We start from the raw sequence: 14,190 nt of genomic DNA, 5'->3' as shown, positions 1-14,190 counted from the left end.
TACATATTCCGTTGTCAGAGAAAACAATATTATTTTGCTTTGTTCTACGTCTTAACAGTATTTTCAAATTACCGTTGCTAAAATATTGAGCTTACATCGAAACCAGAACGAGTCACCAAAGGTCCTCAATAACTTGACCCACTTAAACCATAAGCCCAGAGTGGATCACCGACTATTTGCATTCTCAACCCCCTAATATCGAAAAGGACATAACTTTAGTAACTTTGTACAAAGAAACTCGTGTTTCGATTGAAACGAATCACCGTAAAGTGAAATGGAACGAATCCACCAGAGTTTTAAGAATTTCAAGAAACCTTGCATCGCCATATAATCTAAACTTCTCTTCTCACACAATTCCAGTAACTATCTTCTCATCTCGCGTTAAAAGTAACAAAAAACAGCCCTCTGCACATCGAACAACCGACAAATCGTCCTGTACCGGCAAGTACGAGGACCGGTACCAACAGATTTGAAGTTAGCCGCGCCTCGCCGGTATGTACGCTTATCCCCCCCCCCCCCCCACCCTTCAAAGCACCGATGACTCCTCGGTACAACGCATCCGTACACGCATAAATACCTAGATTAGCCGTCTAGCTGTAAAATTCCCGGAGTATTTCTCTTGCCCCCCGAACCTAACTTATGTAAGTACCGATAATCGTTGTTGCGGATATCGCGGCGCGATGATCACCCTCTCCGCCTCCACGATTCCTCCTTCCCTTCTACGTAACTTGCGTTGTTTCGTGGTCGTTTCTGCGATCGCGTTTCTTAGACCACTACTACCAACCAGTCTTACTTTGCTCCTCAACGAGTCTGGGCGACGGCTCGACTCGATGGACTGCGGTTGAGTGAGTCCACTCTGAACGCAAGGAGTGACTGAGTGAGTGAGTGAGTAAGTGCATGAATGAATGAGTGAATGAGTGACCAACCGGATTCTGGATGATGCGACATGCCTCCACTTCGTACAACATTCCTACTCTAATCCATGTGCACGTGTGTTGAACTGTACACACTGTCGCAGATCGTTATCGTAAAATAATCGGTGCTTGTGTGGATTTTGTGATATTCGGTGAATGCGGATCGTGATCAGGCGCAAAGAGAGAGAGAAAGAGAGAGAATCACGACTACGCTCATGCGAAGAACACTGTACATGTATATATATATATACATATATACGTACATATCGGGGAAAATTCATACGGATTTCATAAACAAGGTTTTTGATACGTATTAACTGCAACCTGTCGGTTAAATACTACACAACTAGTTTATCCGCTACTACAACCCCCCACCTCTGCATTGATTACACCGGTATGCAGTTCCTCGAGATGCAGGTATATACATACCCACATATATATATATATATAAGTCCCGTTTCACGATACTAATTGTATTATTCTACGATTCGGTTTCTTTTTTTATTCTAGAAAATATCTACACGTTATTATTATTATTATTATTATTATTATTATTATTATTATTATTATTATTATACCTATCGATACACAATCGCGAGATTTATATATTGCAAATTATTTATCGAGATATATTGTACCGATTATTGTGAATTAGAATTATTTTGAAACATGGTTTTAATCCGTGAATTTTATTGCCTAACTAGAAAGAAACATCATTCCCATTACTTGCAATGAATTATCGGTGTTACATGATAATATCATATTTTACAGTCGCTGAATTATTGGGTGATGAATACAATTTATTTTATTGTACTAATTATGAGCTTGCACGGGTATATTAGGTATATATTATAGTTACGGTAATTTTTGTAGGTTGACTAAATATATCATGTTACAAAAACATCCCCACTTTCTAAAAGGTCATGAAAAGGCGTATCGATAACTCATGAATCATTAGCGTTGGAATTCGATCGTTTAATCGTAAACTAATCACATAACGTGCTTTTTTTTTCATGGGAATCAAATTGCCGCCCATTGGATGAATAATCGTATTTCATTTTCACGTTTATTCTTAACCTCGTGACATTATAGTTTGATAGTACGTATATAGAAACGTGCAATCGGCTGTGTTGGTAATACAGAGAGAAAACAAAGAAATTCGTTCATTTCTCCGCGGGGAATGATATTCAATAATCGTACAACGAAACGTTTTGTGTGTGCTTATTTATTTGCATGTATGTTTGTACATGCATACCGGTACTACAGATAGAAAAGCTCGAGGCAAGCCACTATCTGTCTATCTGTTGAAACGACTATGTAGTCATGCACCACCGCATTGCCAATTATCACCCATTTATCTGGCAACGCTGTCACCCCGTGACGTTTCGTACGTTGTACGTATTACACGATAAACGCGTATTTGTATACCAGAAATAACATGCAAACAAATACATGTGTACGTATACATGTATAACACGTTTTGCTCCTATATCGCGTATGATAATTGTTGCAAATTTTGAACCGTAAAACCAAGCTACGATACTATCGTCATTATACGTTTAAATATATTCAGATTGAAGTTAGTTGCGTTAACTTGTAACGATTCGTGCTGAGGCAAAAAACCGTTACTTCGTCATTTTGGAATTGTCTGAAATTCGGCAAACCTAACCTGAAACAAAACACAATCGTTTTTCGAAATCATTGTAAATCTGAGAAAATAGTGATTTTTTTTTCTACAATGTTTCTTTGCGATAACGTTACTAACTTCAACCTCGTGTTTATTATTAATATACAGGACGGAACATTAATCTGGTCGGTAAATTGTGTTACATTATTTTACAATGTATCGAATAACGTTCCGTCGAAAGATTTCATTTTACTATTTACTTTTCATCATATTTTTCCTCCAATTGTTTGTTCTACATTATACGCGCGTAACCTAACCTTGTACGATTTACACTTTTGGTTGTGCTGATATTCGGGATTTATATACATAAGTAATTTATGTTCGAGTAATCGTTGCGGTTTCTCGACATCTTAAAAAGGGAGGGGGGGGGCGATTTTATCTATGTCTACTACATATATATGTATTTATCTTTTGCGGGCAATGCAGCATTTATCGTACCATAACAGCAGTTGTTCGATTTTTATCTCGAGTTTTCTACCCGAGTATCGTATCTTTGCGTATACATATTTTTGCAGCACGGACCCTCGGGGGTTTTTCGTGACTCACAAACTTGTGCATTGTACATCCATCCACACATACATACATACATACATACATACATACATACATACATACATACATAAATGTACAGAACTCGGACACCCGTTTTCGAACTTATCTATATATCGCGATAGCAAGTTGAACAATTATTTCTACCGAGTGACTCCCTGATTGTGCGGAGAGCAATAATAACTCAACTGCTGCCGAGGCGATAACAAACGTTCGAACTATGCGCTATTTGTACAGTGTTTATATGCATGTACTGTAACGCTAAATTCTGTTACCCGCGGAGGAGGACTTACCGTTGACACTTTGGCGCGATTCTCCACTTATTCAGAATATTAAACTATAACAAAATCAATTATGTTGGGCGCCAGACGCGTTAGCCTCGAATTTCAAACAATAATACGAATTAATAAAAATAACACGAAACCGTACGAAAAATAAATAGAGAACCCGTTGTATGGCTGGCTAGGCTCAGGTACTCACACGAACTGGTAGAGTGACGGTATTCAAGGCGGCTAACAATAATTACAGAATTAAAGAAAATAATGAAATAAAGAATAAACTCAAGTCAGGAAAAATGAACAGGTCAATCGTTCGTATATTGTCAGGAAGGTTACATGGTTGAGACAGGCAAATGAAATGGTATCGACAGCGGTAGTTAATAAAATAAGCAATCGTTGTTCACAAAGATCTCGGTAGAATAGAATTAAACGGTAGCTTTGAAACGAGAGACGATAGTTAACAGAGAAAAATGAACGTAAGTCGGGAGAAGCGATATAATGCAAGAATTTACTTAAACTACACGTCACTGGGCGACCTGATCTTACCCAAGTTGCAAATGACGCTACGAAAATTATTATTCTGTCAATTAGAAACGAGAGAACTTTACTGCAATCGGTAGAAAACAAGGTAACGATAGCTCGGTAGATAATACGACGAATTTACCATAGATATAACCAGTACGAGAGATTGACATTCGTTAACAATTTACAAAATCGGTAGCGTAAACGATCGACTAGATAACTTTCGGTAGAATTATTCATAAACGACAGAATCAATAATTTATAATGATTACGGACCTGAGGAATTAAACAATGAATTCCTGAACATAACTTTTGAGAGATTACAAAATACAAAATTATGAGAGAGTGAGAAATTCGGAGAGTTCACAAAATAAAGAAATACACTAAATACACCGCAGTACAAAAGAATCAAGAATAATACGCAGAACTTGACTTAACAAGATACGGAGAAAAGAATAACAGGCAAAAATAATATAAAATTGCCAATAGCAATCGAAAAAAGGTGCGGTAATATTTAGAGGCTGATTCTACGCTCGGTTATACTCCAAGGAACTCGATATACGATACAATAGGCACTAAAATAAATAAAAATATAATCAGCAATAACAGAAATAAAATATAAGGCACACTACTGTTACAAAAAAGTATGAAATGAAACGTAAAGCCAATAGGGCTCAAAATACGATAGAGAATACAGAAGCAGACTAATAGAAATTCACAAATAATCAGAAAAGTTATAAATACAAAAGAATTAATTATTCGGCAGTTACGAGGTCGCTCAGACACGAAAATAATTAATTACTGAAATCATGCAGTCACACGGCGGCTTATTGCAACTCTAATCCGTGGACCATGATTCACATGAAGTCGATGAATACCATAAGAAAGAATAGAAATTATGAGCAAGTTCGTAACGATACAATACAGAGGCAGAAGCCTTACCTTAACGGACGATCTCAGTCACACAACACTGAGTCTGATTTAAATAAAACTTATTATACTAAGCAAGGGAAAACAGAAAGGACGGAAAGGACTTGAATTTATAGGAAGAATCTAACGGTAGAGCAAAACGATAGTAAGATAGAAACGGTAGCGGTAGAGGAAGAAGTATCGAGAGCTTACATCGGTAGAATTCGAAAATTCGTGGCTGTCACTCAGCAGGTCAAGGGTAGAATAGAAGGAGGTCGGAGTTCACGCCGATCTCGAGGTTTTCGTGAGGTGATTCTTCTTCCCTTTGATTGGTTGGTTGACCCCCACCGCAAATAGGCCATCCCCCTGTGGCGAATATTGGTTACGGCGTGGTCATGTTCACCAGGTGTATAGAAGTGCACCAAGGTAGCCAGTATAGTCTGATTAGACCGTCGGTAGGCGAAGTCGTCGAGAGCTGGAAACGGTAGATATCGGTCCCTCGGTGGTCGGGATCGTTGTCGTCCAAGTACCTTATTAGCCTGCGACGAGGCGCGAAATACAGAATTCACAAAGAAAGAATTAGTTAAAAGTACTTATTGCCTATTTTGTGTCGAGTTCGGTTGGAGTACCCTGCTGAGGACGCGTAAACTAGAAATAATAACGGTCGTAACGTTACAGTACATATATGAATATGTGTAACAAGAGATTCCCATCGAAACAGCAAAAAATTATATATATCTCCTCAGCTCTAGATTTCAAATATTATTCTGAAAAGAAATTTGTCATGCCCCTCCCCAATATCAACCGGAGACAACTACAATTAATGTTAGTACGAAAGGACAATTTTTGATTTAGCATTATAATTTGAGTTGATCAATGAAATAATATGGATTATGGATTATAAAAGTAGGTGAAAAATTATAGTCATTGTAAATAATATTATTATATTACAATCTTCGCCTCTTCTTATTTTTTCCGTAATTATTTATTGGACCCGTTCATTCTCTCATCGATTGCCAAACTAGGTCCCACTCTTTCACTCTTTCTCTCTTTCTCTCTTCACACGAAAAAAATACTCATTCCATGGTGTGTGTCTATCTGTAGCTAGATTTTGCAGAGACTCCGCTGTGGCGGCAACCGCGTCATCGGTAAAAAATAGACTAACACAACTGGTTGAAATGGATGGATAGTGAAATACTTGCGTCTATGTATACATATTATATTGTATTAATCGAGAGCAGTTCTATTAGTGAATGCGTTATATCGCAAGATGTGAAAAAATTCTTACAGATTATGATATATTTCTGTATTTCCATGCTGGTCGATCAGAATTCGGGTAATATTTATGACTAACCAATCAACGAATCACGCAGACTGTCGAGTATCATCGCGAAGTAATTGTCCGAATTGTATAGGGTCAAAACCGAGGTCGAAACTTTGACTCACGTTTCTTCATCTTATCTCTTCATTGTTATGAAAAATTAAACCGTCGTTGTCGTCTTGAGCTTTTGTTTTCAACAGCGAACGAAACGAACATACCTATATGTACAGTGATAACAAGACTATCGACCTTTCACCCGATCCGCGTTGTAAAAGTTGTGGTATTTCCGGACGAGTTCTTCGAGCAACCGTCGTGGGCCAGAAATATTATCCCTTACAGAAGCAGCTTTTTATACACAATCTATACTTCTTATTTACAGGACCAAATTATTTCTTCGCCGTATTTTCGTGTCGTGCGTGTGTTTTCTTCTTTCTTTTCCGTTCTTTGCTTACTTTTGCAAAATTGTGTCTTCCATTCACGGGTATAATCTTCAAGAACGCTTTCGTGCATTATTTATTCTGAGTTAAATTTTTATTACTTTCTTTTTCTCTCTCCTCCCGAAAATAACTGATCAATGAATGTATAATAATATGTATGTATAATAATATACGGAGGGAAATTCACTGGAAATTGCGTTTAAATTCTTTTATACAAATTAAAACATACTCAACTGCTGCACTGCCGTTGTACACATCGTAAAGAATTCAAGAGATCTTTTGATGAAACTCTGACTATGATAATAATACCCTCGGTATACATATATACAGTACACATCTCTCTCGGGATTTTATGGTGCCAGTGTAATTTATTTATATATATATATATACTTATATGCGTGTGTGTGTGTGCGTGCGTGCGTGCGTGTGTGTGTGTGTGTGTGTGTGTGTGTGTGTGTGTGTGTGTGTGTGTGTCACGTATACACCTGGGATTGAAACGAATAAATGGTGTCGGGTAAATACTCTGTACAGTAACGTATTTTCAATTGATTTTTCAAAACTGACGATATAAAAATGTACGAAATTTGTTTTCCCGTATCTGTATATACATATATCACATAGCCGGATATGTGCATACAGATTAACTTCAATCATGAGAGAAATTTTTCATTCACAATACGTATCTTGTTAATCTTGAGTGCGGTTAAAAGATTCCGCAAACTCGTCGAATCATGGGTGAAAAAACAAATTCGTTGAGTCTTTTCTAATTTTAAGTGTTTCGTACATTGATCGATATACCTATGTATGTATCCTGTACATTACCGAATGGCTGCGTATGCATCTATACATAATTCTACGTTATGTGTACATGTTATTAAACATGATAGATATGTACAACGGATCATCTGATTATTAATTATCAATAAAGCACTGGGGGCAATCGATATACCGGCAATCTATTTCTCGACCCATTAATCTGTCTATCTATACGTATATCTATATCTGTCTATAACCCAATATCTGGCGTAACACACATACTTAATATATAGAGGTACAGGTATAACGTTATGATCAACTGATTGTCACACATGGAAAGTGAGGTAGAGAAAGAGAGAGTGCGTGAAATGTGTTATACCCGTAAAGAGAAAGGATTAATTGTTCAATTTAGCCTGAAAATAATGTGGCGAACGAGAAGAGATGTTATTTATCGATTGAACAAAAAAATAAAGAAAAAATAGAGAAAATATGAAGTGGTTCTGAGGGAGAATTAAATTTTTTTAATTTTCGAACATCTTCCGGCATGTCATGCAGAAATCGACCAAAATTCTTCATGCATCCTGTGGTATCGTTTAAGAGGTTCATATTATAACGAATAACGTTTATTAACGAATGGCAGCCCTTAACATTTCTTTACATTGAACGTCTAATCACAATCTGACGACGGTTGGCGTCGGCCATAGAAGGTTTGTTATTGTAGAGGAAGTTTCTTACACATACAGTGTCTAACTTGCCCATCGGACCTTAGTCTAACCACTTTGCATTCTGGGGATAGATTCTGTAATTTACTTTTCACATTTCCCACGATATGGGATCAGTCGACTAAATCTTGCAAACCAATCAGAATGCTTGGATGGTTGTAAATGTGAAAAATAAAATTAGAATCGATCTCCCCTTGTACTACGACTAATTTTATTTATTTTTTCTTGGCTGATCTCGATGTGGGTTAATTAATGTGGTTGTTTTTCTCTCATATTTTCAGGGTACGAATGGACCGAGGCCGACCTACGGCGGTGCGAATAACGGAAGCGCGGGGAACGGGGGCGCTGGTGGTATCGGGGTCGGCCCTGGTGGCGGTCACGGACTTAAGGGCGGGGCAGGTGGAGGGCCGAGGGGGGGAGGAAACCAGGTACAGTATCGCGCGAGCGGTACGGCGGCGTGGGGCGCCGTTCCACCCCACGCGACGACACAGGCCTATCCGACTTACCCGAGATATCCGAACGCGGCGACCGCCGCCGCAGCCGCAGCCGCCCAAATGCCGGGAAACGCGCAGCAGCTACCTCCGACAGCGACACCCTACACAACCTACTCACCCCACGCGTCGGTAAGTACGTCCGCTGCTTTTACAACATCCTGTTTTATCGACTGTCCCATTTAGCCCATCCGCCACGTTTTTTCTCCCTACCCAGAGATCACCGCGACGCCAGGGACGTACGAAGTTGGACTCTGGCGCAACCCTTAGACAGATTAAAAAAAAATTTTGTCTTCTATTTTTTACAAATTTTTCAATTTTCACAGTTCGTCGACTCGGCAGGGTTAGTATTCACGGGCTGAATCATGGAAATGCAGCGATGTTTTGTATGTAACGTTCAAGTTTTAGCTACTTCGAGATGAAATGTTATAGCACGTTTTCATGTGCCTTGACATCAACGGATCTGGCTGTGTTACGTTTATTGTACAAAAAAAAAGTATTTATAATAGGTGTTTATATATTTGTTATTATTAATCGGTATACAACTTGAAAAGGTCAAAGAATATCAGATTCCAAAAAGCGTTGTATTAACATTGATTCGGTTTAGTTGCACCCCACGTCATGGACGACAAAATTTTTCATCGGATTAGATTAAATTTGTTGCTTATTTTAGTGCGTAATAAAAGAGTCGAGTCCAATATTTTCAGCCTGATATTGAGAATTTTGAATTATACAAAAAGCCTTGCAAAAACCGCGACAAACGGTAAACTGAATAGAGAACTTTGTATATTTTCATACCTACGATGTATTTTACAGTGTAGTGCCAGAATAAATTAGTTTTTGACGCAATTCAGGATACATTTTTACAGATCAGTATTTATCTCTTGGTCCAGGACTGGTGATGATGAAGAATCGGCCAATCGTGAACGATAAGGCAAATTTCGAACGTTAAAAAATGTTATCGTAAATTGCATCAATGCAGACGAATTTACTTTGTGTTGATTTGCTCGTCGGACATCCCGACGAAATAAGCCGGTATATTTATTTTTGTGAATATAATACCAAAAACATGTTTAATTACACTATAAAACAGATTTTATTTGCTACACCTTCTATGTTCTTTACAAATTATCTCCAATGTTTGAGATAACAACGAACGCCTCTATAGTTATTGGAAGATTATCTCGCTGGTAACCTAAATGTTAATTTGACACGAGGCACCGGCGCTGCTATGACGAGTCGATACATCCCTGGCGCCCCTGCATCCCTCTGCCGCTGACGCCCACGCAAGGGCGTCAAGGCGGAAAGATCCTTCGTTATTGATCCGTTCACTTTCGTCTTCGTGTATCACCCCGTACATAGCTATACCTCTATCTACGTTCGTTTCTCATTGCGTAGCTTTTTGTTTTTATCATTTTTTTTTTCTTCCATTGTACGATTTCATAATCTTCGACATATAGTAAAAATAGTAATGTTGACAGTATGTATAATCATGTCTCTTTGAATAATTATTTTGACATTCAGACTTATTCTCATTGTCAGTTGCCATACTTTTTGTGCGTCTAAGCACACTCACAATTAGGTAGATGATTCATGTTATTTTCAAATGTGTGTCAATTGACACGATTGCAATTCTCGATTTATCGTTAGTTATTTTTTCGTTCGCATTTTTTATTTATTTTTTTTATCGTGCGTGGACGCGCAGGAAACACAGTAACATGAAATTTAGTTTCGCTGACGATTAGACCGAATTGCTTTGTACAAACAACATCGTGCATAGCGTGACACTGAGCCGTTTAACAGGTGTCAGATAATATATCCGGGATAACAATTGTCGAAATATAAATATATGTAGGTGTATACTTTGATTGGAGTATACTTTAAACCCTATTTATTAACCAAAAGTGGAGTACATGCAAGGTATACAGTACCCCTTTTGTAGTTGAAACGTATATTCAATCATAAATAAACTATCGTACGCCTTTGAGTGCTCGATCGTTACTTTAGCTATACGTTATAAATTATATACAGGCAAAGAAACCCATTCAATTAACCTCGGAGTCGTGCAGAGAGAATAAATTTCTTGATTAGACGAGTTATATTCACGAGACTGCGTATGCGTATGTATCTATGTATGTATAACAACGTTTATTGTAACCACGTGACTTTAAGTGTGTACATGCAATATGATGAAATACTATTTACTAGGTCACTGAGAATAAGTTTTAGTTGTACGCAATTTGCCAATTTCAATTTCAACGGCAAAGTCTTGTTACAGCATTCTGCTACTATGCATTCAATAATAATAAATGAGAAGAATCTTGAGAAATATCAATTATAGAAAATCACAAGCAGGGGGACCCCCTCTTGAAGCATCCGTGAGATCCGAACCTGCGCGCAAGAACAAGTGCCTTAAACCGCGAGTAACGATTATTCTCAACGGACCATTCAAAAAATAAAAAAAAAGGAATAAAAATGGATGTCCCGCATCTTATTGGTTTTTTTTTCTACACGTCAACTTGAAACACTATCTTTTAACTTTATTAAAATTAACAATTATTCGATCTTCTTTATCGTTAGAGTAAAATTTTGCAACGTCTATGGCTGACATTCGCTGCATTGCCGACGGAGAAGAGACGAACAGATTTGTAAATTAATAAGTAGGCGTGTTGCGTACCCGGGGAGTTACACACTTCTCTATCGTGGTGGAAATTTTTAGTACTGCATTCGCGTAATATGTATATAGACGGGGAGAGGTTACGTGTAACGTAGTTCCGACGCTGCACTCGGTTTTTCTCCCGTGACAGTGGCGGGTCGGTCGACGTTAACCACTTCTTTTCAACATGTTCATAGGTATTTACATGCATATACGATAGTTGTGTGTGCATACATAATCGTATACCTACGTAAAGAGATATGTGTCTGCATGTTAGTAAGAGTTTTAGTTGTGCCACGATCCCTGCAAACCTCCGGCCGAACTGGAATTGAAACGCACTTTTGCATCTTGTCGCTATACTTATCGTCTCGTTCGAGCTTTTCTTGTCATTTCCTTTTCCTCTCTCCCTTCCTTTATTTTCACCGGCAAATGTTTGCTCGCGATAAACTTGCAAGTGCCGCATACAGTCGTTGAGACACAAAAAACCGTTACTCTGTTTGGGAAAAATCGCAATACATTCTTCGGCCCTGTAATCAATCGTTATCGACACGTTATTCGTGCCGAAAAAGTGACTGTCGCGTGAAATGGTTTCGCGTCTTTCGCCTTGTTAATTAATATAATAACCAGCGCGATTTTCAGCTCGATATATAAATACTGGTCGAATCGTGACGATGTGCTTGAAAGAATGATTCGGTATTGTTTAGAAAATCGTTGTCACTATTATCCGAGTATAATAACAATAATAACGGCAGTCGTTACGTGATATGGGATTAAGAGGCAAGAAGAAAAATTGAAAGAAGAAAAAATCTCAGAATTTGAATTAAAAACAAAAGAAATCGCAGACAACTTTGCCATTCAATTATCGTAATGGGTGATCAGATACAACGTACCAGGGCGTACTTCTCATCGCCTCCTGCACGTAAAAATCTTCAAGGTCCCATCGGTGCTAACAATTTTAACGATACAATCGGTCCTTCGGGGTCGCCCGATAACCGTATACCGACTAGACTATTTTCAAATAGTCAAATGCTTCAGAAGAAACAAGCGTGGAGCCTTGGCAGAGGTTTCTCCGGTGGTTACCCTGCAATGCCTTTGAATAATGCACCTGCTCCGCCACAACCAGGCATTAGACAACCAGGCATTAGACAACCTCATTATTACAAATCGAATAACAATGTTAGCAGTCTGATGGGATTAATGCCTAAAGCAATATTAAACAATAATCCATTGGTACGCCGAAAATTGTTGTAAGAGTTGTCATTTTTCTTTTAAGAAATTGACTTTTCAATGATATTTTTCTTTTCAGTACGGAGGACAAAGAGTGCCGACTGCATCGTCGCCTGCTAACACGAACAGCAGCTCCAGCAGCGCCACGGGCAGCCAAAGCGGAACAATGAGTACCAGTCTTAGTAACAACGCTATGCAAGGACAGCAGACGGAGCAGCTCTCAAAAACGAACCTATATATCCGTGGCCTGAACCAAAATACCACAGACAAGGATCTTGTTAATATGTGTGCTCAGTAAGTAGCAAGTGAACAATTAAAATAAAAGAAAGTAAACTATTGCCAACGGACATGACTTCTTAGACATGGATGTCACTACTATATCTAAATCATTTCTTAATAAGCTAACTCAGCCATTTATAGCATCTTATGTGTCATATTCTCATACTTTGTTGATAACGACATTTATACTCTACAAGTTCATCCTCTAGGGCGATCGCAATGTATTGTCTTTGAAAAATGTAGATTATGTGTGTTTGGTCACAGTGGTATTATTTTCAAAAAAACATCATGCTTTACATGCTTTTGAAAAAATTTGCAACTGATTATTTTTGTTGTTAATGTTACTCTATGATTCAAAGCTTATCATCAGTTGAATTCATCTGTAATATTTTTCGTTAATCTGAACACGTCTGTTTTATTGGAAAATATATATATATATATATATATATATATATTTTTTATATATAGCTATAGCTTCACTCACTCTGTATTACTTTGGAAATGGATTTTGATATACTGTTTTACATACTCATATTTTATTTTTCTGTTTCCAGGTATGGAACTATAACCTCTACTAAGGCGATTCTGGATAAAAATACAAATAAATGTAAAGGTACTTAGTTGAATTTTACACCTTTTTAGTTTTATTGCTGCTTGTTACTTTACATGTATAATATTTACATAATTACATATATATATATATATATATATGTAATTATCTGTTGATTAAATCAAGCGCACAAAGTGTGCAGCAAAGTTATTCGTATCAGTTACAGAAAAACTTACATCAAACTTTTCCTCCGAGCTTTAACGATACATTTTTGCTCTCAAGACTCCTCAATGTCTGTGTACTTATCCTGGTCTATTCTCTGTTTAATTTCTTTTATTGTTACTCAGTTCTTTTCTGTGTAATCGCTTGACCAATTTTCATACTTGTGACGACAGATTCAAAAAAGTATACCGAAAGATTGGTTTTTCAATGTCGTTTGAAAGTTTGCAAAAAGTTGAAGAAATGTGATGAATATTTATACAATGCACAAACATATAGCACTTATGCACTTTTCGATACATATTATAGTTTTGATAAGCTCGAAGTGTCGTTAGCTTAATGTGTTTTAGTTTGAGAGGGGATAGATTATTTGAAAACTGATATAACTACAAATCTTTATAAATACGCATTATATTATATCATGCGTAAATTACGATTGTAATAATGTTGGAAATGTATATCTACGTTATATTTTGTTGCAGGTTATGGCTTTGTAGACTTTGAGTCACCGCTGGCGGCAGATAATGCTGTGAAAGCACTGATGGCCAAAGGCATCCAAGCGCAGATGGCGAAAGTGGGTATCTGGTTGCTCCGTAGACTGGCCAGTGTACGTTGGTTGTGCATGCAAGTACAGTAATACCAGAGTAACAGTAAACCTCTCTTTCTCTGTCAC

General features: G+C 37.7%; 1 protein-coding gene across 19 annotated transcripts in view; it reads left to right on the top strand.

Moving 5' to 3' along the window:
- The window catches only part of shep (alan shepard), a 42,853-nt gene that overhangs the window by 17,194 nt on the left and 11,469 nt on the right, over positions 1-14,190 (top strand). For 9 of the 19 annotated variants that reach the window (XM_046627597.2, XM_046627599.2, XM_046627600.2 and 6 more), the window contains exons 3-6: positions 8,377-8,718; positions 12,549-12,763; positions 13,303-13,361; positions 14,000-14,145. In XM_046627597.2, the coding sequence (XP_046483553.1) occupies positions 8,377-8,718; positions 12,549-12,763; positions 13,303-13,361; positions 14,000-14,145 (762 nt within the window). Of the gene's footprint in view, positions 1-787; positions 1,332-8,376; positions 8,719-11,523; positions 12,473-12,548; positions 12,764-13,302; positions 13,362-13,999; positions 14,146-14,190 lie in introns of those variants that run through there. The other 10 variants (XM_046627616.2, XM_046627615.2, XM_046627614.2 and 7 more) reach the window with 7 other exon arrangements.

The sequence above is a fragment of the Neodiprion pinetum genome, chromosome 5, assembly GCF_021155775.2.
Source record: "Neodiprion pinetum isolate iyNeoPine1 chromosome 5, iyNeoPine1.2, whole genome shotgun sequence".
NCBI lineage: Eukaryota > Metazoa > Arthropoda > Insecta > Hymenoptera > Diprionidae > Neodiprion > Neodiprion pinetum.
Note: the sequence above shows the minus strand (reverse complement) of the source record. Positions and strands in the feature narration are given on the sequence as shown.